Source organism: Engystomops pustulosus, chromosome 6 (genome assembly GCF_040894005.1).
Source record: "Engystomops pustulosus chromosome 6, aEngPut4.maternal, whole genome shotgun sequence".
Taxonomy (NCBI): Eukaryota; Metazoa; Chordata; class Amphibia; order Anura; family Leptodactylidae; genus Engystomops; species Engystomops pustulosus.
Window position 1 is genome coordinate 64966178 of NC_092416.1, and position 27689 is coordinate 64993866.

At 44.3% G+C, this 27689-nt stretch overlaps 1 protein-coding gene across 4 annotated transcripts in view; it reads left to right on the forward strand.

The window, feature by feature from the left end:
- LOC140135199 (nicotinamide N-methyltransferase-like) overlaps nt 1–27689 on the forward strand; it is an 81083-nt gene that overhangs the window by 37428 nt on the left and 15966 nt on the right. For 2 of the 4 annotated variants that reach the window (XM_072156355.1, XM_072156352.1), the window contains exon 2: nt 1254–1365. The exons of 1 other annotated variant lie outside the window; for it this stretch is intronic. In XM_072156355.1, coding sequence (XP_072012456.1) covers nt 1254–1365 — 112 coding nt within the window. Of the gene's footprint in view, nt 1–1253; nt 1375–27689 lie in introns of all 4 variants that reach the window. One more of the 4 variants, XM_072156353.1, reaches the window with a different exon arrangement.

A 27689-nucleotide genomic window follows, 5' to 3' on the forward strand; every position in this document is an offset into this window, starting at 1 on the left:
AGTTCCTGACTGCCCATTTATAGGCCTCTGCACTGTTAGGATTCTGGGTAACATGATAACACACCTGGAATTGTTGTTTACCTATTATGTTTGATAAATGAATAATTTCTAGCCAAAGTAACAGATTGGTGTAAATTCCTGCTCCTAGATCTTGTTTTTTATATGTTTAAATTGAAAAATGTTATTGCCTGTTTATATGCTGACATGTGTCATCACATTGTATGTTAAACGTTTAATAAAAATACAATTATATAAAAAAAAAAAAAGCCATGTGCACATGGAAGAGAGAGGGCCATTGACGCGTTTCGGAAGGTACTCCTTAGTCATAGTGGCGTATACACGTCATTTAACAGGTAAGGAAACACCTACATAGGAGGGATTAGGGAAATACCCTCATGACTGATAACCAGCATTCAACCATCCAAGTTCATAACACCTGTCACAAAGTTCCTAAGTCAAATCCATTTTTCTATCCTATACAGACCAGAACTCCAGCTATGGATAGTTTCCAAATAGCTGTAGAAAAAGAACTAAAAGATTTGTCAGATACAAAGGACGTACATAACAACAATCTAACCTCTGGAGAGCAACGAGCCCTACGTGAATTAAAACACAATCCACACATAGTGGTTAGAAATGCCGATAAAGGCGGCTCTGTTGTAGTTTTGGACTCTAGTCTCTATGCCCAAGAAATTATGTCTATGCTACAAGACTCCTCCACCTATAGGAAATTGGAAGAGAACCCTACAGAATGCATTCGCAAAAAAATGATGTTATTATTACAAGAGGGTAAAACTCTAAACATCTTTGATGATAAAACAATGGAAGCCCTACTGCCAGTTCATCCCATGATCCCCATCCTGTATACCTTACCCAAAATACATAAAGAAGTCTTCCCTCCCCCAATGCGACCGATAATATCTGGAGTGGGTTCCCTTACGGAACAATTGGCCAAATGGTTAGATTCTATGTTACAACCTCTGCTATTACGCATCCCTGGGTATATTAATTATAGTAGAGAAGTCCTAAAAAGTATGTCCAATTTTCAATGGGATGACAAGCCTGTTTGGGTCACATGTGATGTATGTTCTTTATATACGGCGATACCACACAATCTAGCCGTCACAGCGGTTGCCCACCATATGAGGAAATACAGTAATTATTCTGATGTGCTACAAGGATTTATTTTGGATGTTTTGCAATTTTTACTTATTCATAATTTTTTTTCCTTTGACAATGCTTTTTATTTACAGGTACAAGGATGCCCCATGGGGGCGAAATTTCCCCCCTCCTTAGCCAATCTTTATATGGCATGGAATTCCACATTTTTTCTGATTCTAATCCTTTCGTTGCCTCGATTCAATGGTACGGAAGGTACATAGACGATTGCATCCTTGTCTGGTCCGGTAACACATCCAATATCTCTGATTTTGTTAGCTACATCAATGATAATAGTTTAAATCTTAAATTCACTCATAATTACAATACTGTATCTATTGACTTTCTAGACATCACATTGACAGGTCATAGTTAGAGATGAGCGAACATACTCGTCCGAGCTTGATGCTCATTCGAGCATTAGCGTACTCGAAACTGCTCGTTGCTCAGACGAATACTTCGCCCGCTCGAGAAAATGGCATCTCCCACCGTTTTGCTTTTTGGCGGCCAGAAACAGAGCCAATCACAAGCCAGGAGACTCTGCACTCCACCCAGCATGACGTGGTACCCTTACACGTCGATAGCAGTGGTTGGCTGGCCAGATCAGGTGACCCTGGAATAGACTAGCCCCTGCCCGCGCTGCTCGGATCATTCTGTGTCTGGCTGCCGCTAGGGAGAGAGCTGTTGCTGTTCAGGGAAAGCGTTAGGATGTTCTATTAGAATAGTGTTAGGCAGGAGTGATTCTACAAGAACCCAACAGCCTTTCTTAGGGCTACAATAACGTTTTATTTTACTTTTTTTTTTTTGGTTTGCTTGTGGCTGGGCTTGCTGCTATTAGTAGTGCAGCTAGTACCATATTGTGAGGAATTTGCAGGGAGACTTGTGTTTAGCTCTTAGTGACACACATATCCACCTCAAACACTGAAGTGGGACAATTTATTAGGGGTTTGATTTGAATTAGGCAGAGTCTGCTGATTTATTATTTTTTACGTTTATTTCTTTTTAGAACTCACAGTAATCTGCCAAAGCAGTTTGCTTTGAGTGTGGGCTAGAAAATAGCCATAGGAGAACCCCAACGGCTTATTTAGGCCTACAATAGCGTTATATTTTCCTTTTTTTTTTTGGTTTGCTTGTGGCTGGGCTTGCTGGCATTAGTAGTTCAGCTAGTACCATATTGTGAGGAATTTGCAGGGAGACTTGCGACCGTTGTGTTTAGCTCTTAGTGACGCACATATCCACCTCAAACACCAAAGTGGGACAATTTATTAGGGGTTTGATTTGAATTACGCCGAGTCTGCTGATTTATTTTTTTTTTATGTTTATTTCTTTTTAGAACTCACAGTAATCTGCCAAAGCAGTTTGCTTTGAGTGTGGGCTAGAAAATAGCCATAGGAGAACCCCAACGGCTTATTTAGGCCTACAATAGCGTTATATTTTCCTTTTTTTTTGGTTTGCTTGTGGCTGGGCGTGCTGGCATTAGTAGTTCAGCTAGTACCATATTGTGAGGAATTTGCAGGGAGACTTGCGACCGTTGTGTTTAGCTCTTAGTGACACACATATCCACCTCAAACACCGAAGTGGGACAATTTATTAGGGGTTTGATTTGAATTAGGCAGAGTCTGCTGATTTATTGTTTTTTACGTTTATTTCTTTTTAGAACTCACAGTAATCTGCCAAAGCAGTGTGCTTTGAGTGTGGGCTAGAAAATAGCCATAGGAGAACCCCAACAGCTTATTTAGGCCTACAATAGCGTTATATTTTCCTTTTTTTTTTATTGGTGTGCTTGTGGCTGGGCTTGCTGGCATTAGTAGTGCAGCTAGTACCATATTGTGAGGAATTTGCAGGGAGACTTGCGACCGTTGTCTTTAGCTCTTAGCGACACACATATCCACTTCAAACACCGAAGTGGGACAATTTATTAGGGGTTTGATTTGAATTACGCCGAGTCTGCTGATTTATTTTTTTTTTACGTTTATTTCTCTTATAACTCAAAGTCATCTGGCACAGCACAAAATCCAGTTGTGTGCTGTCAGTGTAGGTTAGAAACTAGCCATAGCAATAGGATAGCATCATTTTGTTTAAAAAAAAAACACAAAAAAACACAAAAAAACAAAAATTTGAAGTTTACACTTTAATTTTGAAAATGTTTAACCCGAGGGCTAGGGGTAGAGGACGAGGGCGTGGACATGGGCGTCCAACTGCTTCAGGGGTCAGAGGCCATGGTCCTGGGCGGGGTGAGACACCACCTGCTGATGAGGGAGCAGGGGAACGCCGCAGAGCTACACTCCCTAGGTTCATCATGTCTCAAGTTACTGGGACTCGTGGTAGAGCACTGTTGAGGCCAGAACAGTGCGAACAGGTGATGTCGTGGATTGCGGACAATGCTTCTAGCCATTTGTCCACCAGTCAGTCTTTCACGCAGTCCACCCATGTCACCGAAATCAGCACTCCTCCAGCTCCTCCACCTCAGCCTCCTTCCCCCCCAGTCTGCCCCCTCCCAGCAAAATTTGGCATTTGAACCAGCATACTCTGAGGAACTGTTTTCTGGACCCTTCCCACAGTCACAAGCCACTTGTCCGGTTGCTGCTGAGCAATTTTCCGATGCCCAGGTTTTCCACCAGTCGCAGTCTGTGGGTGATGATGACATTATTGACGTAGTGGAAGAAGTTGTTGTCAGGGCAGGAAGTCCGAGGGGGGAGCAGACTGAGGGATCGGAGGATGATGAGGTGACAGACCCAAGCTGGGTTGATAGGCCGGGTGAACACAGTGCTTCTGAGACGGAGGCGAGTCCTATAGCAGAACAGGTTGGAAGAGGCAGTGGTGGGGCCAGACGGAGAGGCAGGGCCAGAGCTGGTGCATCAGCGCCAAATGTCGCCCGTAGTCAAGCTCCCGTGGCGAGGGCTAGATTTTCAGAAGTCTGGAGGTTCTTTAAAGAAGCACCGTATGACCGACGGACTGTGGTGTGCTACCTTTGCCAAACCAGGATCAGCAGGGGTTCCACCACTACTAGCTTAACTACCACCAGTATGCGCAGGCATATGAATGCTAAACACCCCACTCAATGGCACCAAGCCCGTTCACCTCCGGCCGGGCACACCACTGCTCCTTCCCCTTTGTCATCTGCTAGTTAGCCCCCTGCCCAGGACCACGGCCCAAACACCTCCCGTGCGAAAACCCCATCTTCGCCTCCCCGATCCTCCACAGCATCCACCAGCGTTCAGCTCTCCATACCCCAGACGCTGGAGCGCAAAAGGAAGTATAGCGCAACCCACCCACACGCCCAAGCTCTCAACGTCCACATCTCCGAGTTGTTTAGCCAGGAGAAGCTGCCTTATAGGCTGGTAGAGACCGAGGCCTTTCGAAACCTCATGGCGGCGGCCGCCCCTCGGTATTCTGTCCCCAGCTGCCACTACTTTTCCTGATGTGCCGTCCCAGCCCTGCACAAGCACGTGTCAGAGAACATCATCCGTGCCCTGACCAACGCCGTTTCTGACAAGGTCCACCTGACCACGGACACGTGGACGAGTGCTGCCGGGCAGGGCCACTATATGTCGCTGACGGCTCATTGGGTTAACTTGGTTAAGGCTGGGACTGAGTCTGACCCTGGGGCTGCTCATATACTGCCGACGCCGAGGATTGCGGGGCCTACCTCGGTCCAGGTCTCAAAGGCCTACTATGCCTCCTCCTCCTCCCACCCCTCCTCCACCTCCTCCTCCTCCGAATTACCATCCGTGGGCATGGCGCCATCAGTCAGTAGCTCTAGGCACAGCAGCAGTGCCGTCGCTAAGCAACAGCAGGCGGTGCTCAAACTGCTGAGCCTAGGCGATAAAAGGCACACCGCCCAAGAGCTATTACAGGGCATCGCGGCGCAGACTGATCTGTGGCTGGCACCACTGAACCTGAAGCCAGGCATGGTTGTGTGTGACAACGGCCGTAACCTGGTGGCGGCTCTGCAACTCGGCAAACTGACACATGTGCCATGCCTGGCCCATGTGTTAAATCTCATAGTTCAGCGTTTCCTCAAGACATACCCCAATCTGTCTGATTTGCTCACGAAAGAGCGCCGCATCTGTGCGCATTTCAGGAAGTCCAGCACAGATGCTGCCACTCTCAGGGCAGCGCAGGGCCGCCTCCAACTGCCCGCTCACCGACTGTTGTGCGACGCGCCCACGAGGTGGAATTCAACATTAACCATGTTATCCAGAGTTTACCAGCAGCGCAGAGCGATTGTAGACTGCCAGATGTCAACTTCCACCAGAACTGGTAGTCAGGTCAGTCAGCTTCCTCAAGTCTACAATGAGGAGTGGACGTGGATGTCTGATATCTGTCAGGTGCTGAGTAACTTTGAGGAGTCAACACAGATGGTCAGTGGCGATGCTGCCATCATCAGCCTCACCATCCCGCTGCTTGGCCTGTTGAAAAACTCTCTGGTCAGTATGAATTCGGAAGCTTTGCGCTCGTCACAAGAGACGAGGGAAGAAGATTCCCTTGTTGATAGCCAAAGCACCCTTAGGTCTGTTTTTCAGCGCATATCGGAGGAGGTGGAGGAGGATGAGGAGGAAGAGGAGGAGAATGTTGGCGAGACAGAAGAGGGGACCATTGTTCAGTCCTTTACTGTTCAGCGTGTATGGGCAGAAGAAGAGGAGTTGGAGGAGTTGGAGGAGGAGGAAATGGGCAGTCAGGCCAGTGAGGGGAGTGAACTATTGTGCGTTGGGACTCTGGCGCATATGGCAGATTTCATGCTAGGCTGCCTATCCCGTGACCCTCGCGTTCAAAGAATTTATTCCAGCACCGATTACTGGGTATTCACTCTCCTGGACCCACGGTACAAGCAAAATCTTTCCACTCTCATCCCTGGAGAGGAAAGGAGTGTGAGAATGCATGAATACCAGCAGGCCCTGGTGCACAAGCTGATACAGTATTTCCCTTCTGACAGCACTAGAGGGCGTACTTCTGTGGGACAAGTAGCGAGGGAGAGTAGGCAAGCAGGCAGATTTTCCAGCACTGGCAGGGGTACGCTTTACAAGGCCTTTGCCAGTTTTATGTCACCCCAGCAAGACACTGTCACCTGTCCCCAGTCTCGGCAGAGTAGGGCTGATCTTTACAGAAAGATGGTGAGGGAGTACGTAGCTGACCATACCATCGTCCTAAATGATCACACAGCTCCCTACAACTACTGGGTTTCAAAGCTGGACATGTGGCACGAACTGGCGCTGTACGCCTTGGAGGTTCTTGCCTGCTCTGCCGCTAGCGTGTTGTCCGAGCAGGTTTTCAGTGCAGCTGGTGGCATCATCACCGATAAGCGTACACGACTGTCAACTGACAGAGCTGACGCTTATAAAGATGAATAACGCCTGGATTTCTCCGGATTTTCATTCTCCACCAGGTGAAAGAAGCTCAGCCTGAATAATGTATGCACTCCTCATTGTCCTCTTTCTCCTCCTCTTTGTACACTAAAGCATAGGAAACTGGCAATTTTTTGCTAGGGCCAACTGGCTCTAGCTATAGTACTCTATGTATTTAATTTTTCTGGAGGGCCACCTACCCGGTCCTCTGTTTTAAGCAATTTTTGGGAGTGCCACATACAGGCACTCAATCTATTTAATTTTTCTGGAGGACCACCTACCACCTAACTGCTCCTCTGGTTTGAAAACTTCTTTGGACTGCCACATACAGGCACTATCCAAATTAAATTGTCTCCATAGCAGCCTCCACATGTCGTCTTTTTAGCTGGCTCCACACGTTGTCTCCATTGCCACCTCCACACGTCATCGCCATAGCTGCCTCCAAAAGTCGTCCCTATAGCTGCCTCCATACATGGTCTCCTTATCAAACGAACTGTGTCAGGCAGAATTGTGGGTTGTTTTTATGGATTCCACATCAAACTTGTTAACTTTTTCGCCACCCTGCTGTGTAATCCACAAAATATACTGGCAAACTTTTATCATTTACCGATATTATTTCAGCGCTTCTTGCGCATCTGTTTACATTCCCCTCACCCGCCATATCCTAAACTTATAAGAACGCTACTACACTTGATCTTATACAAAAGGTTCTTAGAAGTGCTGTTTGGGGAGTAACCTAGAGACAGGGGCTTGGATTGGCGAAAGCTCGCCTGGCAGCGGAGAACCAGCTCCATCTCAAGATCCAACTAACATAGTTTTAACTGCAGCACCTTTAATCTACTACTAGTTCACTGCCTCCATACATCGTCCCCTTATCAAGCGAGCTGTGTCAGGCAGAATTTTCAGGTGTTTCACCAGATGCCTAATTAATAGTGGGGTGTGGCTATCTAATCAGCAGCCTTTATATACTTCTGTGGTCAGTTTGTTTGGTGGTTTGCAGCCAGATCTTGTGCAGTGAGCTCTGCAGATTTTTGTGGCAGATAACTTTAAAAAAAAGTATCAGAAAAGCGAGTGTGTGAGCTTGGCGGCGAGTGTGCACTGATCCCAAGTGTGTGCAGTGTCATAAGTGTGACTTAGGTTTAAGGGACTTAAGTTTGAGGGGCTTTAGCAGGTAACTTCTGTGTTTTGTGTTACTTTGACTGTAAATTCTTCTTTCTGTGCATATTTCTATTGTAATACCCATTAGAATAATGGTCTCCATAAGTGGCATTGCTACACGGTGTACATCCTGTTCCATGTATGCTTTCCTTGAACAGCCGTTCGAGGGGGAATACTGCTGTGTGGGGTGTGTGAAAATTGCTCATCTGGAAGCCCAGATTCTGGATCTAAATGAGCAAGTTTCAAGGCTGCGGGCAATTGATAATATGGAACGAAGTTTGCTGCTCCTGGAGCACAAACTCTCTGGGGAAGATGGGTGTGGGGAGGGAAGTATGGAGGTGCAGAATGAGGGGGCAGCTAGTTGGGTAACATGTAGAAGGCGGGGTAGAGGGAAGAGTTGTAGAGAGTCTAGTCCTGATCTGGTGCACCCCAATAAGTTTGCCAGGCTGGCGGATGAGGGGGATATCAGCTCTGGGGTAGCAATGCTGCAGAAAGACGTGGCCGCTAGCAACCAGGGGACTGTCTGCTCCAGTAAGAAGGGTAATGGGAGCACAGGCAAGGTCAGACAGGTGCTGGTAGTGGGAGATTCCATTATTAGGGGAACACACAGGGCAATCTTTCACAAAGACCGTGCATACCGAACAGTGTGTTGTTTGCCGGGTGCTCGGGTTCGGCATGTTGCGGATTGGGTTGACGGATTACTGGGAGGGGCTGGTGAGGAACCAGCGGTCATGGTCCACATTGGCACTAATGACAAAGTAACAGGTAGGTGGAAGGTCCTTAAAAATGATTTCAGAGATTTAGGCCATAAGCTCAGGGCAAGGACCTCAAAGGTAATTTTCTCAGAAATACTGCCTGTACCACGTGCCACACCAGAAAGGCAGCGGGAGATCAAGGAGGTAAATAAGTGGCTCAAAAGTTGGTGTAGGAAGGAGGGGTTTGGGTTCATGGAGAACTGGGCTGACTTTTCTGTCGGCTACAGGCTCTACAGTAGGGATGGGCTGCACCTCAATGGGGAGGGGGCCGCTGTTTTAGGGGAAAAAATGGCTAGAAGGTTGGAGGAGTGTTTAAACTAGAGACCTGGGGGGAGGGCAACTACACTTGTGCAGGGCAAATAGACAGTGTACATAGAGAGCTGGGAAGAGTTATAGTCCATGGGGGAGGAAGGGGGGCTGGAATGAGATTGGGGAATAAGGACAAAAGGAATACGGACAGGGAAAACCAAATAAAGTGTATGTACACAAATGCCAGAAGCCTCACAAACAAAATGGAAGAACTGGAACTCTTGATGTTGGAACGGAAATATGATATAGTGGGTATGAGCGAGACATGGCTGGACAGTAGCTATGACTGGGCTGTTGCTATAGATGGTTATAGTCTTTTTAGAAAGGATCGTATAAATAAAAAAGGGGGAGGGGTTTGTTTATATGTGAATTCTTGCCTCAAGCCCGTCTTGCGAGATGACATCAGTAACGCAAATGTGGAGTCCCTATGGGTGGAGATAAGGGGAGGGAAAAAGAATAATAAAATATTACTAGGGGTTTGTTATAAGGCTCCAAATATAATGGAGGCAGCAGAGGAAATGCTGATAAGTGAAATGGATGCGGCTTCAATGCATGGTGAAGTACTTATCATGGGGGACTTCAATTACCCAGATATCGACTGGGGGGCAGAAACCTGCAGGTCCTTCAAAGGTAGCAGGTTCTTGTCAACAACAAAAGACAATTAACTGTCGCAACTAGTCCTGGAGCCAACAAGAGGGGGGACAGTGCTGGACCTTATCCTTACCAACAGACCTGATAGGATATCAAAACTACAGGTTGGGGGGAACCTGGGGAATAGTGATCATAATATGATTGATTTTGTATTACGCTTTACTAAGCACGTTAGTGAAGGGGCAACCAACACTCTAAACTTCAGGAGGGCAAATTTTCATCAACTAAGGGAAGACCTTAAAGGCATAGACTGGGATAATGCTCTCAAAGACAAAAGCCCCCCCAAAAAATGGGACTTTTTCTCATATATTCTGAAAAAGTCCTGTGAGAAACACATACCTTATGGGAAAAAGCATAAAAGGAACAAGAAAAAGCCTATGTGGCTAACTAGTCTTGTAAGGAAAGCAATAAGCGAGAAAGATAAAGCGTTTAAGGTGCTAAAACGTGAAGGTAGCGATGAGGCATTACAGGATTATAGAGAGAAAAATAAATCCTGTAAAAAGCAGATAAAGGACGCAAAAATAGAGACTGAGAGAAATATTGCCAGGGAGAGCAAAAATAATCCCAAATTATTTTTCAAGTATATAAATGATAAGAAACTAAAAACAGAGAGTGTGGGTCCCCTTAGAAATAACATGGGGGTCATGGTGGAAGGAGATGAGGAAAGGGCCAATCTACTGAATGTCGCCTTCTCAACTGTCTTTACCCAGGAAAATCCCCTGGTGGAAGACACAAAGAGGAATAATGTAAATTCTTTTTATAATGTCAACAGTTTAACCCAGGAAGAGGTACGGCGCTGCCTCGCAACCACTAAGATAGATAAATCACCTGGGCCAGATGGCATACACCCCCGGGTTCTGCATGAATTATGTACGGTGATAGACAGACCGTTATTTTTAATATTTGAAGATTCACTGAGGACTAGTTATGTTCCACAGGAATGGCGCATAGCAAATGTGGTACCAATATACAAAAAAGGATCAAATAGCGATCCTGTAAACTACAGACCCGTAAGTCTAACTGCTGTGGTGGGGAAAATATTTGAGGGGTTTATTAGAGATGCTATCCTGGAGTATCTCACTGTGCACAACCTTATAACCCAGCGTCAGCATGGGTTTATGAGAGATCGGTCCTGTCAGACTAATCTGATTGGTTTCTACGAGGAGGTAAGTTCAAGACTGGATCTGGGGGACGCTGTGGATGTTGTATATCTGGACTTCTCAAAGGCATTTGACACCGTGCCACATAAAAGGTTGGTATATAAAATGAGACTGCTGGGAATAGGAGAAAATCTGTGTATCTGGGTAAGTAATTGGCTTAGTGATAGAAAACAGAGGGTGGTCATTAATGGCACATTTTCAGATTGGGTTGATGTTACCAGTGGAGTGCCACAGGGGTCAGTATTGGGGCCACTTCTTTTTAATATTTTTATTAATGACCTTGTAGTGGGTTTACACAGTCAAGTTTCAATATTTGCAGATGATACTAAGCTGTGTAAAGTAATAAATACTGAGGTCGATAGTCTAGCATTACAGAGGGATTTGTGGAAGCTTGAAGGATGGGCAGAGAAATGGTTGATGAGGTTTAATGTAGATAAATGTAAAGTTATGCACTTGGGCCATGGAAACAAAAAGTATAATTATGTTCTAAACGGTCAATTACTTAGTAAAACTGAAGCTGAAAAGGACTTGGGCGTACTGGTGGATGGTAAACTTAATTTTAGTGACCAGAGCCAGGCGGCTGCTGCTAAAGCAAATAAAATAATGGGATGTATCAAGAGAGGAATAGATTCTCATGATAAAGACATAGTTCTGCCCTTATACAAATCCCTGGTCAGACCACACATGGAATATTGTGTACAGTTTTGGGCACCAGTGTATAAAAAGGATATAGTAGAGCTGGAACGGGTGCAGAGGAGAGCAACCAGGATTATTAGGGGAATGGGGGGACTAGAATACAATGACAGATTACAAAATTTGGGATTATTTAGTTTAGAAAAAAGACGACTGAGGGGAGACCTCATTACAATGTACAAATACCTAAACGGACTGTACAATGATCTCTCCAAAGATCTTTTTATACCTAGGCCTGTGACCAGGACAAGGGGGCATCCTCTACGCCTAGAGGAGAGGCGATTCTACCATCACCATAGACAAAGGTTCTTTACTGTAAGAGCAGTGAGACTATTGAACTCTCTGCCGCAGGAGGTTGTTATGGTGGACTCTATGTACATGTTCAAGAGAGGCCTGGATGACTTTCTGGAGAGAAAAAATATCAGGGGTTATGGGGATAAAACATTTATTTAATTCTTGAAGGTTGGACTTGATGGACTTGAGTCTCCTTCCGGCCTTATATACTATGATACTATGATACATATTGGAACTCGGCCCATCTGTCGCCGCCATGCTGGAGACCTGAAGTTGCAATCATAGCAGCGCAATATGGATGCCCCATACTGTCGCTCTTAATCATGGAACCATTTCCGTAAAAACAATTAAAAATAGAACCACTATGCTATTCCATTATTCCTAGGTGAAATATTCAAACGACCCGGCCTGCTTTGAAAATTATAATTTTTTCAAAGTAAACGCTTCTGGCACCCAGGCCCATTTTGGGTGGGGAGGAGCCGAGAGACAGGGGCTTGGACAGGCCATCCCAAGATTAGGCAGCCTCAGAGGCATCCATGCATGCTGCCTGTAATATGTGGGTTATTCCTTCTGCCTGCTCTAACTAAGAATTGTTCCTTGAAGTACAAAAAGGAAATAATACAAGATAAAATGCCTCCTCATTGTCCTATTCTGGGATTTACAGATACACATAGTATCTGCCTACAAACTCAGACTACATGACTAACAGACACAAGACTATATAATTAGTCCATCATTAGTAAGTTAGCACTAGACTACTCCTTGACTATACATGTATAGCTCAACTGTTATCACAATCACACCCACAGATGCTCATGAATCCACCCCTACTTGGATATCTTCCGGCCTTCATGATGACTTGTTGCCAATCAGCTTCCGGTAATAGGATATTGGCCTCCTTGGTGTTGTCATTTATTCCTTCCTCAGGATGGCACTCTCGTACTTGGAATTGGTATCTTTTCCTCAGGCCTTTGTCCCAAATGGCTTGGGTGACCTCCCAGGGATGGTATTTATTGCCCACCTGACACAATAAGGCTGCCCCTGGGAAAGTGTCCTTGTATTACCTTTTCACACCAGATGTTTGTTTATTGCCCTCCTGAGTTAATAGAATTGGGCCTGCAACAACACAGCTGTCAGGTTCGCTAGGGAGATTGCTGGGACTTCTGGTTCTTCTGGTGGTACCAGCAGCGTTCTCCGAACCCCGGCGCGTATCCGCGCAAACTCCACCTCTCGTCCTGGGCAGCGGCTGCTAAGATCTCGCGCTGTCTAGGAGTGGCTGGGACTTTGAACCTCTGCTTGGTGCCTGGTTGTTTCTGCACCATGAGGGGTTAATTCCCAGATGCTGTCCAGCTCCTATCAGGTTCTGGAGGTGGAGTTCTGGCTGCATAAATTGCAGCTTCACTAGTCACCTGTGCCAGTGTTTGAAAATACCTTTCTCCACTCGCTGCTCTAGGTTGTATTGCTCAGTATCTTTATCTGTATTGTTGTTACCTCGGCTAGTTTTTGACTTTGACTCTCTGCTTACTGATTTTGCTATTGACGTACCCTCTCGTTGTGATTCCGGCCTGTTTACCATTCTTTTGTGTTTTATGTTGTCAGTCTGTTTGTTTTCCTTCCCACACTTATTCCAGCGTATCTCGAAGTCTTCAAGTAGTCGCCCCACGGTTTAGCGTGGGGGGGCTATAGGAAGGGACAGAGGTTGGGGCAAGCTCAGGGCACACTATCCCCTGTCTTTTGTGTACCAATCTTAACAGAAACACTGGCCACACATAGGTCTGCATCCTGTATCCGACCTGCTACATTCTCTCCTCCCATGGAGCCTTTGTCAGCTGTGGTCACTCAGGTCCAGACCCTAACTCAGTTTGTTCAGGATCTAGCCTCCCGTCTCCAAATTCAGGAATCTATGCAGGTTCCGCGGCAGACATCACCGCAGGATCCACTGCCACCCACACCTGAACCTAAGGTTCCTCTCCCTGACGTGTTTTTTGGTGACTGTAAGAAATTTTTTTCATTTCGGGAGGGCTGTAAACTTTATTTTTCCTTACGTCCTCGTTCATCGGGCACAGAGATTCAAAGGGTGGGCGTGGTAATTTCCCTGCTGCGTGGGGATCCGCAAAATTGGGCCTTTTCTCTCCCACCTGACTCTCCATCCCGTTCTTCTCTTGACGCTTTTTTTTCTGCTTTAGGCCAGATTTATGACGAACCTGACCGCCGAGCACTTGCAGTTTCCCACCTTAGATCTCTGTGTCAGGGAAAACGGACAGCAGAAGATTATTGTGCCCAGTTCAGACAGTATGTGACTGACTCGCAATGGAATGACTGCGCCCTAAAAGACCAATTTATGTCCGGACTGTGAGACCGAGTACAGGACTTAGTCTTAGCTTATGCCGAGCCTCAGACATTAGATGATGCTATGACTCTGGTCATCCGAGTTGATCGTCGCCTAAGATCCAGGCGATCACCTCGGGTGTCCTCTGACTGTCAGCCAGCGGCCAGTCTGTCTCCAGGTAGTCCAGAATTGGAATCCATGGAGCTGGATAGCATCTCTCCTGCACAGCGGAAGCAACATCGACTGAGACGTCATCTTTGTTTCTACTGTGGAAGTCCTGATCATCTGGTCAACACCTGTTCCAAGAGGCAGCAGCAGGAAAACTTCCGCTCCTAAGCAGTAGTCGGGGGGACTGCTTAGGAGCTCAGGTACTCCCAATTGTGTCTAGAATGTATTTACCTTGTACAGTTAAGTTTCAGTCTGTTTCCTGCACTGGTCGCGCCTTTTTGGATTCAGTTGCTGCATCTAATTTAATCGATTATAAGTTTGTCTCTCAGTTTTGCATGTCATAGGTTCCATTGTCCACTCCTATCCAGATGTCGGGTGCGGATTTGACCCCTCTACAGGCAGGGTTGATCAAATTCCGAACCCCGCAGATAAAGCTTATGGTAGGAGCTATGCATGAAGAGTGGTGTTCTTTCCTAGTTATGGAAAACTTGTCTGAAAATGTCATTCTTGGTCTACCCTGGCTCCGGATCCATAATCCGGTAATTAATTGGGAAACTCTGAAGCTGGTTCATTGGGGTCCTCACTGTAAGGATCACCTGTCCAAAGTTTCATTATGTACAGTAGTGGCGGAAGATCAGAGTCTTCCAGGTTTTCTCTCTGATTACTCAGATGTGTTTTCAAAACCCTTGTCCCAAGTCCTTCCTCCTCACAGGGAGTTTGATTGTAAAATTGACCTTCTTCCTGATGCTAGATTGCCAAAGGGTCATATATATAACCTGTCGGTACCAGAACGGGAGTCACTGAAGAGTTATATTGATGAGAGTTTGGCAATCGGACATATCCGTCCCTCTGAGTCGCCCACTGGGGCCGGGTTCTTTTTTGTTGAGAAAAAAGATGGTGGTCTACGGCCGTGTATTGATTATCGAGAATTAAATAAGATAACGGTAAAAAACTCAGGTCCTCTCCCCTTGATCCCGGATCTCTTAAATCAGGTTTCTGGGGCCCAAGTTTTCTCTAAATTAGATCTCAGAGGGGCTTATAACCTGATTCGGATCCGAGAAGGGGATGAGTGGAAAACCGCATTTAATACACCTTTGGGGCACTTTGAATACCTGGTTATGCCCTTTGGTTTGAGTAATGCCCCAGCGGTTTTTCAAGGGTTTATGAATTCCATCTTTCATGATTACATCGGTGTGTTTATGGTGGTATATCTAGACGATATTTTGATTTTCTCTCCTGATATGGTTTCTCACCAGCAACATCTCCGCCAAGTACTTACCAGGTTGCGCAAAAACCACCTCTTCGCTAAGCTGGAAAAGTGTGTTTTTTGCGTCCAGAAGATTTCCTTCTTAGGTTATGTTGTGACTCCCTCTGATGTACAGATGGATCCGAGTAAGGTTCAGGCGCTCACGGACTGGGTTCGGCCTACCAATCTTAAGGCCCTACAACGTTTTTTAGGTTTCGCTAACTATTATCGGAACTTTATAAAGAGCTTTTCCGTGATCGCCAAACCCCTCACGGATCTGACCCGTAAGGGTGCTGATCCGAACAATTGGTCCCCTGCCGCTTACTCAGCGTTTGAAACTCTAAAAGCGGCATTCTCGTCAGCCCCGGTTTTGGTTCAACCTGACCTCTCTCTACCGTTTGTTGTGGAGGTTGATGCCTCCGAGGTAGGAGTAGGTGCAGTGTTGTCTCAGGGGTCTTCCACTCTCACCAGACTTAGGCCCTGTGCATATTTCTCTAGAAAATTTTCTTCTTGTGAGAGGAATTATGATATTGGTAATCGAGAGCTCCTTGCCATTAAGTGGGCATTTGAAGTCTGGCGACACTTTTTGGAGGGAGCTCTTCATCCGATAACTGTGCTCACGGATCATAAGAACTTAGTATATTTGGATACTGCTAAGCGCTTGAACTCACGACAGGCTAGGTGGGCCTTGTTTTTCTCTCGCTTTAATTTTGTGGTCACCTACCGACCTGGGTCAAAAAATGTGAAGGCTGATGCCTTGTCCCGTAGCTTCGGGACTCCTGAGCTTCCAGAGGCTGCTGACAGTAATATTTTGTCTCCAGGGGTTGTGCTGGCAGCTGTCTCCTCCCACCTCTCCTCTCAAATTTTAGCAGGACAAAGATCTGCACCTAAAGACCTTCCGGAAGGCAAATTATTTGTTCCTCCTTCTTGTCGTTTGAGAGTGTTGGAGGAGACGCATTGCTCGGTACTGGCTGGTCATCCGGGAATGCGGAGTACCTTGGATCTCTTAAAGAGAAGTTACTGGTGGCCTCACATGACTAAGGATGTGCACGCATTTGTCCAAGCCTGTCAGGTCTGTGCGCGAGGAAAGACTCCCAGGAGACGTCCTGAGGGGCCTCTTCTTCCGCTTCCAGTTCCCACCAGGCCATGGTCTAAAGTGTCTATGGACTTCGTCACTGATCTGCCAGCATCTCAAGGCTGTTCAGTGGTTTGGGTGGTAGTGGACCGTTTCTCTAAAATGGGACACTTTGTTCCATTAAAAAAGTTGCCTTCAGCTGAAGAATTGGCTGAATTGTTTATACAGAATATTGTACGCCTCCATGGTATACCAGATGATATTGTGTCAGATAGGGGCGTACAATTTGTTTCCAAATTTTGGCGAGCATTTTGTTCTAGACTGGAAGTTAATTTGTCGTTCTCGTCTGCGTTTCACCCTGAGTCTAATGGTCAGTCTGAGAGAATGAATCAGGAGATGATTCAATATCTGCGACTCTTTGTCTCGGACAGTCAGGACCAGTGGGTGAAATTCCTTCCGTTGGCAGAATTTGCTATTAATAACCACTGTAGTTCGTCCACACAGGTATCTCCGTTTTTCTGCAATTATGGTTTTCATCCACGTTTCTCTTTTTCATCTGTGCCTGTCTCTGATATTCCTCGAGCGGAAGCTATTACATCCAAGTTGCGCTCGCTCTGGTCACAAGTTCGGGAGAATATTCAGAGGGCACAAAATTCTATGGTCCAACAAACTGAAAGAAGGCGCACTAAATCCGATACGTTTGTGGTGGGGGATAAAGTGTGGTTATCAACAAAAAACCTTAAATTGAAGGTCCCCTCTTTGAAGTTTGCGCCCAGGTTTGTGGGTCCGTTTGCTGTTACTCATATTGTTAACCCGGTTTCCTTCAAGATTACACTTCCAGCAGGGTGGCGGGTCCATAACACCTTCCATAAGAGTCTTCTGAAGCGCTATGTTGAGCCTGTTTTGCCTCTTTCTAACCCTCCTTCTCCATCTATTGTGGAGGGGAATCTGGAATTTGAGGTGGAAAAGGTGGTGAAATCCAGATGGGTAGGTAACTCCCTGCAGTACCTGGTCCATTGGAAAGGTTTTGGTCCTGAGGATAGGTCTTGGGTTCCGGCTAGAGATGTTCATGCTCCACGGTTACTCAGGTTATTTCATCAGACCTACCCTCAGAAGCCATCTTTAAGATCTAGGGGTCCGAAGGCCCCCCGTCAGGGGGGGGGGTACTGTCAGGTTCGCTAGGGAGATTGCTGGGACTTCTGGTTCTTCTAGTGGTACCAGCAGCGTTCTCCGAACCCCAGTGCGTATCCGCGCAAACTCCACCTCTCGTCCTGGGCAGCGGCTGCTAAGATCTCGCGCTGTCTAGGAGTGGCTGGGACTTTGAACCTCTGCTTGGTGCCTGGTTGTTTCTGCACCATGAGGGGTTAATTCCCAGATGCTGTCCAGCTCCTATCAGGTTCTGGAGGTGGAGTTCTGGCTGCATAAATTGCAGCTTCACTAGTCACCTGTGCCAGTGTTTGAAAATCCCTTTCTCCACTCGCTGCTCTAGGTTGTATTGCTCAGTATCTTTATCTGTATTGTTGTTACCTCGGCTAGTTTTTGACTTTGACTCTCTGCTTACTGATTTTGCTATTGACGTACCCTCTCGTTGTGATTCCGGCCTGTTTACCATTCTTTTGTGTTTTATGTTGTCAGTCTGTTTGTTTTCCTTCCCACACTTATTCCAGCGTATCTCGAAGTCTTCAAGTAGTCGCCCCACGGTTTAGCGTGGGGGGGCTATAGGAAGGGACAGAGGTTGGGGCAAGCTCAGGGCACACTATCCCCTGTCTTTTGTGTACCAATCTTAACAACAGCTCTCCTGAGCACCAGGATATTGATTGCCTTTGATCTATGCCCCAAGTTAATGGATAAACCCTTCCTGTGGAGATTGCACAAGATATTCCTTGAGAAAAGGGCACGTAGGTGACCCATGATCAATCACCAAATCTTTTATGACACCACTCCAAGGCTTCAGGCAATGTCCATCTGGTGGCAAGCTATGTGAGTGTCCATATTATATGAATCCCAATATATACTTTAATATTCAAATATAACATACCCCCATTTGTGTCTGAATGACACATATCATATTATTAAAGTCCATATATGCGGTCACCTATAAGTGAGGGGAGTCACCATTCACCTGCATTCATTCATCAACACTACAATACGTAACATTCCTATAGGGCATTGAGGAAGCCATTAACATTACAATTATGCAAATTACAATTACAAATATCTGAATGAACATTATCACATTACAGATGATTTTAAAGAACACAAAACATACATAGTCTAGTTAAACCAAACCATAATCATCTAAAACAGTAACTAAAACAGCTTTATTTATTCATGTTATCAGATTTAACTTTCTTTTAGATATTAAATAATCTTTCCAGTTATGTCCGTCCCGGTTATAATCATCATATATTTACTGCATAGGAGTCATTACCTTTCTTTAACATGAGGCAATCTTAATATTTGATTGTACTTCTAATTGCATGGACAGCACACAAATTATATTATACAAGCAATGTGTCAAACAACATATAAATGACAGCGCTTATCACTATTACAATAATTATGGGATAACACAAATAATTCACTATGCCATTGACTGCACTGAAGTGCCCAAAATATACTCCCACCACTAACGGTTAGCGTTCTCCCCTAATAAGTGGGTAACTTGCCTAAGCCCTTTCTAATCATAGTGTGTGATGATAGTGGCATCTTTTCTTTTCATTGTAACTTTTTCTTTAGAAATTATTCATCCCAGCCAATACTTTCAAAAACTCACCTCAAATGTTACATAAAATATGCTGCAATACAAACGTCTGTATTGATGTGACCCTATATTAGAGTATTGCCTCAATGACCTCCCTTTGTGTGTCAAAACTTTCCTTACTGTTTGGTGCTATGATTGTCATTAAGTTCTTAAAACACTAATGTCAGTTTCATAGGTGCAACCCATCCCTGTTCCTTCACCACCCAATATTGTGCTAAATGTCTCCCCTTGTCCCCGATTGCTCCTTGTATGGAAACTACAATATTTTCGGTGAACTCCTGGATTCATTTGAATCAGTCAAAAATAGAGGGTATTTACATGATTCAGAGTATATCCTAAACTTGTTGGGTAGTCAGCTTAAAAAAAATTCCACAATCACTACATTAACACCTTCAGCAAAGAACATCAATCTCAAAGTATGCTATTATGGAAATTATGACAATAATATTTATGATTTAGGTAACATTAGCACTGACACACATATAATAACATTAAAGGAATAAACATTTAAACTGAATAGAGTTTTCATAATAGCAAATGAAACTAAAAATAAAAATCAAAACTTTTCCTAATTAATAGAAGTAAAAATACATAACATAAAAATTTCAAACTGAATGCTGTTTTCATTTTCAACACCTTACCTTACTTTGTTACTTTGTTGGTATAATGGAACATGAATTGAAAAACAAATAATAATAATAATAAAACCAAATTACCAGTGAGACAAGTACACCAAAAAACTTCAGAAATATGCAAACATTCACAGATCAGACTGTGTCCTGTTAACAGCCCTTCACAACTGGGTGTGATAGTAAACAAATAAAAATGCATAGATCCCAACCTTGATATTTGCCTCACAAATGGAAATAAGTCCTTTATTCAGATGGTAATATATCGTACTCAGCTAAACATTCAGGTGTTCAGAGAAAATTTAATTTAGACCAACTGACTGTATATTACTTCTTAAAAATGTAAAAATTTAGTAAGCTCCTCTACCACCACCTAGTAAATGCCTTTAAGGGAAAATAAAGTTAGTTATGAGATGATCTTGATCTTCCTTAATTTTTTTTTTTCATTCTTCCCTGAAAGACAAAACTTGTACAAGATTAATAACAACAGATAACCTCCTCTGGGAGGCTTACATGAGGAGACTCTTCTTCTCCCCTCTTCTTACAACCTTTTATAGAGTGACCCATGTTTGCACATTTAAATAACTTCTCTTGAATTTTAATATATTGACTGGTCTGCTGACTCCAGTTCTCCAAACTATTTACAAAGGTTTGATAGGAACCTGCATTCTTTAAAGAAACCTTTGTTGGACAATCCACAAAAGTGTATTTGTCAGTCATGAAATTTGCAAAATTGCTTTCTCCTTGAGACATGTCAAGACACTTGTAGATGGCAGTATATAAAGTTAAATAACTACTGCAAACATTTATTAGATCATCCCCCCCTTTTGAACTTTGTATTGTCTGGAGCTTTACTACCTCTATGCATCTCCTTAACTCTGTCATCATCGTTTGCCCTGTAGGAGTTTCCCTAGGGCAGTGGTGGCGAACCTATGGCACGGGTGCCAGAGGTGGCACTCAGAGCCCTTTCTGTGGGCACTCAGGCCATTGTCCCAATTTCACCAAACAGCTACAAATCCACCAAATCTTCCTGCAGTCCCAAGCAACTTAAGAGATACTGCTCTCAGAGCTATTTAAAAGCGACATTTCATTGGCTGTTTGAACTGTGGGAAAAGTGAGGTCAGTGGACAGAACTGCATTGTCTTTGGAGGTCCTTCTGCTGGACTCACCATTCTTCCTGGAGAAAAGCTACAATGATGGTCTGAATTTGCCCTCCTTCTTTCAACTCTATTGGTGGCCTTAAGAGCCAATACAATTGAATGTTGTTGAAGAACAGGTAGCAATAAGTTACTGCTTGAAATGCCATGTTAGCACTTCATGGTAAATAAGTGGATTTTGGTTGTAGTTTGGGCACTCTGCCTCTAAAAGGTTCGCCATCACTGCCCTAGGGGGTTGTAATTTACTACCAGATTGAGCATGGAGCCATTCCCACAGTAGAGCACGCTCATCTCTTTTATTCAGACTATATTGTGGAACAACAGACTCCAGTTTATTGGAAGGACTAACAGATGATACCTGACACAGATTTGTTCTAACTGGTATAGACAGAGTTCCTGATTGTAATAGGTCTCCACTATTCAAATTCAAAATACCTGTTCTATGCCTATTCTCTTCTGATACAGGTGTACATAGAGAGGACATTTGCTTAGGAGGTGCTTCTGGCTCTTCTGCATTACAGATAGGCTGCTCCACCCCCCATTTCCGCTCTGTGTTCTCCTGGTCATCAGACCTGCAGGCCTCATCACCACAACAATAGCTCTCTCTGTGATTCTCTTTTACTGCCAAACTCACATTCACAGTACACTGTTCTTTTTGCAACAATTGTAAATTGGCATCATGTAACTGATCTTTAATTACTAAGGGTTTACATTTACTAAGGGTCCGCAGCCGCGAATCCGTCGGGTTTTTCCCGAATATTTCCTCTTTGCGCTGTATTTCAAGGAATTGTGGTGCACGCGATCGATTTTTGGCGCAATCGCGCCGACTTTCGCGCAACAGAAATCAGGGGGCGTGGCCACCGGACAACCCGAAGGATTCGGAAAAACCGCAGAATTTAAAAAGCCATTTGTGTCGCAAGATCAAGCACTCACACCAGAAAAAAGCAGGTGAACCCCAGCGGACCTCGGCGCAGCAGCGACACCTGGTGAATATCGGCGCACGGACCTTAGTGAATCCCAGCAGAACCCGAATCAGCGTCGGAGAACCCGCCGCTGGATCGCGACTGGACCGGGTAAGTAAATGTGCCCCATAGTCTCTATCCTTTTCTTCTACTATAGACACAACATGCTGCTCTTTAAGTCTACAACTTGTATCATACTCTTCCAGCTTATCTCCCAGATCACAATTCTGCTGGACAATATCTCCCTCATCTCTCAGATATTCACATTTTTCCTTTACCACATTAGCAATAACCACATTAACACTTGGTTGAATTTCTCCTTGCTCATCTCTCAACTGAGCCTTCTCTGACTGACATTGCAGTTTTTCCTGATTTTTAATATTTTTCCTTTTTATGAGTTTAGAAACAAACTTAGACACTAACTTTACTTTTACTCCTGACCTTCTGTTGCTGTCTTTTTCATTACTTTGTTTTGTAAGGTCATTAAACTGATATGAGGTATCATCGTCTGCACTTGTCACATAACAGACAGAGGTACATTTCTTAAAAAACTTTTTCACAGCTTCCATGTTTCTTCTACAATACCACTCTACGACACTTAGTTAAAACAAACAACAGAAACAAACAGAAACAAACAAAAACACAGACCAGTGAATGATATTCACTTAACAGGGATTCAGATTTCTTTCAATCCTCCCTACGTCACACTGTAAAGACAACAATCAATTAGAGTATCGTGACTATAACGTGATTGACCGTAACTCATACAAGTGATCCACAAACAAGATTCACGATCCAGGCCACAATTGATTCCCTTTTGAACAATAACACAAGACTCAGGGTTTATTCCCAATCTCACTATGTTCTCAGAAATGTCAGGTTTTATCCTTTAGATCCTATGAGCACTTCAATCACCAGGGTAATTAACCCTAACTTGCCGGCAAACAATTCAACAAAAACAGGCCTTAACTCACTAGACTGACACTAGCAGACTAACACTTAACAAATAAACACAGTGCAGTTAACAAAAACACAATACAAAAACACAATACATGTATCAATCCCAAATAGAAACATTCATACTCACCAATTAAGAGCGTCCTCTCACTGATGTAGTATCCCTCAGAATGTCAGGTCAGCGTCTCAGGTGTCTTCTGTATTCACGAACCAGCGTGGTACTTGTTCACCGATGCTTCTCCTTGTTCTGGGCCTTGAAGATTGTTGGTCTGGATCTTCCTTGGATGTCAGGAACTTGGTAGCAGTAGATTGGAACTTCTTGGGTTCTTCGCAGAATGTTGTTTTCCACGATCCGTTGGGGTGCCAAATGTAATATGTGGGTTTTTCCTTCTACCTGCTCTAACTAAGAATTGTTCCTTGAAGATGCAGAGTCCAAACTTGGAGAAAGGCTTATTTAATTAAAAAGGTATAAAAGATGACAAAGTACAAAAAGGAAATAATACAAGATAAAATGCCTCCTCAATGTCCTATTCTGGGATTTACAGATATACACAGTATCTGCCTACAAACTCAGACTACATGACTAACAGACACAAGACTATATAATTAGTCCAGCATTAGTAAGTTAGCACTAGACTACTCCTTGACTATACATGTATAGCTCAACTGTTATCACAATCACACCCACAGATGCTCATGACTCCACCCCTACTTGGATATCTTCCGGCCTTCATGATGACTTGTCGCCAATCAGCTTCCGGTAATAGGATATTGGCCTCCTTGGTGTTGTCATTTACTCCTTCCTCAGGATGGCGCTCTCGTACTTGGAATTGGTATCTTTTCCTCAGGCCTTTGTCCCAAATGGCTTGGGTGACCTCCCAGGGATGGTATTTATTGCCCACCTGACATAATAAGGCTGCCCCTGGGAAAGTGTCCTTGTATTACCTTTTCACACCAGATGTTTGTTTATTGCCCTCCTGAGTTAATAGAATTGGGCCTGCAACAATACAGCTCTCCTGAGCACCAGGATATTGATGCCTTTGATCTATGCCCCAAGTTAATGGATAAACCCTTCCTGTGGAGATTGCACAGGATATTCCTTGAGAAAAGGGCACGTAGGTGACCCATGATCAATCACCAAATCTTTTATGACACCACTCCAAGGCTTCAGGCAATGTCTATCTGGTGGCAAGCTATGTGAGTGTCCATATTATATGAATCCCAATATATACTTTAATATTCAAATATAACACTGCCCCTGCTGTTTCCTGTCCATTTTGCCTCCACGATCCTCCACAGCGTCCACCAATGTCTCATTTCAACTCTCTATACCCCAAACGCTGGAGCACGAGAGGATATGCAGCACATCATCCCCTTATCAAACGAGCTGTGTCAGGCAGAATTTTCAGGTGTTTCACCAGATACATAGTGGAACTCGGCCCATCTGTCGCCGCCATGCTGGAGACCTGAAGTTGCAATCATAGCAGCGCAATATGAATGCCCCATACTGTCGCTCTTAATCATGGAAGTCGTCTCCATGGCTGCCTCCACATGTCGTCCCCTTATCAAAAGAGCTGTGTCAGGCTCATTTTTCGGGTGTTTCACCAGATACGTTATGGAACTTGGTCACTATGTCACCACCATGCTGTGTTATCGACTAAATATACCGTCAACCTTTTGTTCACATAGGAAATCATTTCACCTCCTTTGGTGAAACCTGAGTCCATTTAGGGTATGTCGCCATGACACTCTCTAGCCTGCCACTGCTGCCGCTGCCTCTGCATGCTGTCCCCTATAGTGTCAGGGTCAATTATTGCATGTTTTAGATGCTATCTAGCCTTATTCAGTCACTCTGTCATGGCCCTGCTGTTGCCCATAATTTTTGCATAATCCATGCATGCTGCCCCTGCTGTTTCCTGTCCATTTCCGTGGTGTTTCCATCCTTTTCTGAGGTTCCCAGGTGTTTGGCCAAGCTTCCCTGTGCAGAGCCATGGTCCCCTTGAAAAATGCTGGAGTCTCCCATTGACTTCAATGGGGCTCGTTATTCGAGACGAGCACTCGAGCATCGGGAAAAGTTTGTCTCGAATAACGAGTACCCGAGCATTTTAGTGCTCGCTCATCTCTAGTCATAGTTCCTCACGTTCTGTTTCCTCCTGCTTATTTAGAAAGCCTACTTCGGGTAACACAACACTTCATGCCCATTCTTGTCATCCCCAACATATCATTAGAAATTTACCAGTGGGCGAATACATTAGGGCATGCAGGTCCTGTTCCACACAGGATAAGTATCTATCAGAAACTCGAATCATGGATGATCGGTTCAAAAATAGAGGTTACAAAACACATACCCTAGAACGAGCCAAACACATAGTAGCCAGCAAACCCCGTACAGAACACTTATTTTCTTGTAAAAACCGCACACAAGATTCTACTAAAAATAAACTGGTGTTCAGTACCACATATAGCAAAGATTTTTCTAAGATCCGTAACATCATTTCCAATAATTTGCCATTACTGTACCAGGATCCTATAGTTAAACAATTATTGTCCAATGGAGTTCAATTTGTTGCCAAACGAGCTACTACCATTGGCAACATGGTATCACCCAATATGTTTTCCAGTACACAAAGTACCAATATATCCACCTGGCTGGACTTGAAAGGCAATTATAAATGTGGTCAAACTAGATGCAATACTTGCAAAATTATGTCTAAAACCACTACTTTCTATAGCTACAGCCATCCGGATCCCAAAACATATCATATCAATAAATATGTCAATTGTAATAGTCATCATGTAGTATTTCTCATCAGTTGCAACCATTGTCATTTACAATATATAGGTTGTACAACCAGAAAATTTAAAATACGCCTATATGAGCACATGAATGATGCAAACAAAACATCTTTCCGCAATGTTTCTAATGTAGCCAAACATTTTAAAAACGTCCATAATAGTTCTTTTACACATATGTCAGCTACGATCATAGAAAAGGTTTTTGCACTGAAAAGGGGTGGAGACTGGCGAAAAATTTTGCTTACTAGAGAAGCTTTTTGGATATTAACTCTTAACACCAGTCACCCCTACGGTCTAAACCTAAGATCGGACCTTATGCATTTTTATTAACATTATAATCTATGCTTTTGATGTTATTCTCATCTGTCATGTTATGTTCCCATACGGGAGAGTAAGACTTTACGTCATTTCCCTAATCCCTCCTATGTAGGTGTTTCCTTACCTGTTAAATGCCGATTGTTTCCACACGTGTATACGCCACTATGACTAAGGAGTAACTTCCGAAACGCGTCAATGGCCTTCTCTCTTCCATGTGCACATGGCTTTTTAACCATACGATTAAACGTTAGGTTTTAATATGTTTTTCCCCAATATATTTTGATATTTTTCATTTTGCCCTCGCTGGAGTGTCTACTTTATTCCTTCCAGATTCACTCGGAGTGGCCCGACTGCTTTACTCCGTGCGACCGGCCAGACACGGCAACGTCTTCATTGTTGGTGTGCTGAAAATACTTTTTTCCTTTTTGTCATCATAGCCTGAATATTGCCTAGGTTATATTTTGAGCAGGCTAATATATTGTGGACGTCAGAGTATTGCTCATGTCTGCATTCCCCTGACTCCACAAATAGTAAAACGACGCCAATCAGATCACTGAAGGTGGGCTGTATTGACTACCCTCCTTCAGTTAGGCTCACATCACTATAATCTAATGAGTTTCTGCACCGTACATCAACAGTGCATCATCAGAGGTATTATTATTAATAGATGTTTACATGCAGATACACCCTGACATGCTGAGATAAACTCTCGGTGCTTCTGCCAACATGTATTAACACTAGAGATGAGCAAGCACTAAAATGCTCGAGTGCTCGTTACTCGAGTCGAACTTTTTCCGATGTTCGAGTGCTCGTTTCGAATAACGAACCCCATTGAAGTCAATGGGAGACTCGAGCATTTTTCAAAGGGACCAAGGCTCTGCACAGGGAAGCTTGGCCAAAAACCTGGAAACCTCAGAAAATTATGGAAACACCATGGAAATGGACAGGAAACAGCAGGGGCAGCATGCATGAATTGCTCTGAGAATGCCTAATCGCACCATTATGCCAAAATGGTGGACGTGTGGAGGCTGCTGTTACGAGACAATTACATTTGGATAGTGCCAGTATGTGGCAGTCCAAAAAAGTTTTCAAAACATAGGAGCGGGTAGGTGGCCCGCCAGAAAAATTAAATCCAAAGAGTACCTGTATGTGGCACTCCCAAAAAGTCTTCAAAACAGAGAACCGGGTAGGTGGCCCTTCATTAAATGGATAGTGTACCTGTATGTGGCACTGCCAAAAAAATTTTAAAACAGTGGACCAGGTAGGTGGCCCTCCAGAAAAATTAAATTGATAGAGTACTATAGCTAGAGCCAGTTGGCCCTGGCAAAAATAGCCAGTTGCCTCTGCTTTAGTTTACAAAGAGGAGGAGAAGGAGGAGAATGAGGAGGAGGAGTGCATGCATGAGAATTATTCAGGTTGAGCTGCTTTCACCTGGTGGAGAATGGAAACCATGAGAAATCCAGGCTTTATTCATCTTCATAAGCGTCAGCCTGTCAGCTCTGTCAGTCGACAGGTGTGTACGCTTATCGGTGATGATGCCACCAGCTGCACTGAAAACCTGCTCTGACAACACGCTAGCGGCAGGGCAGGCAAGAACCTCCAAGGCGTACAGTGCCAGTTGGGGCCAGATGTCAAGCTTTGAAACCCAGTAGTTGTAGGGAGCTGTGTGATCATTTAGGACAATGGTATGGTCAGCTACGTACTCCCTCACCATGTTTCTGTAAAGATCAACCCTACTCTGCCGAGACTGGGGACAGGTGACATA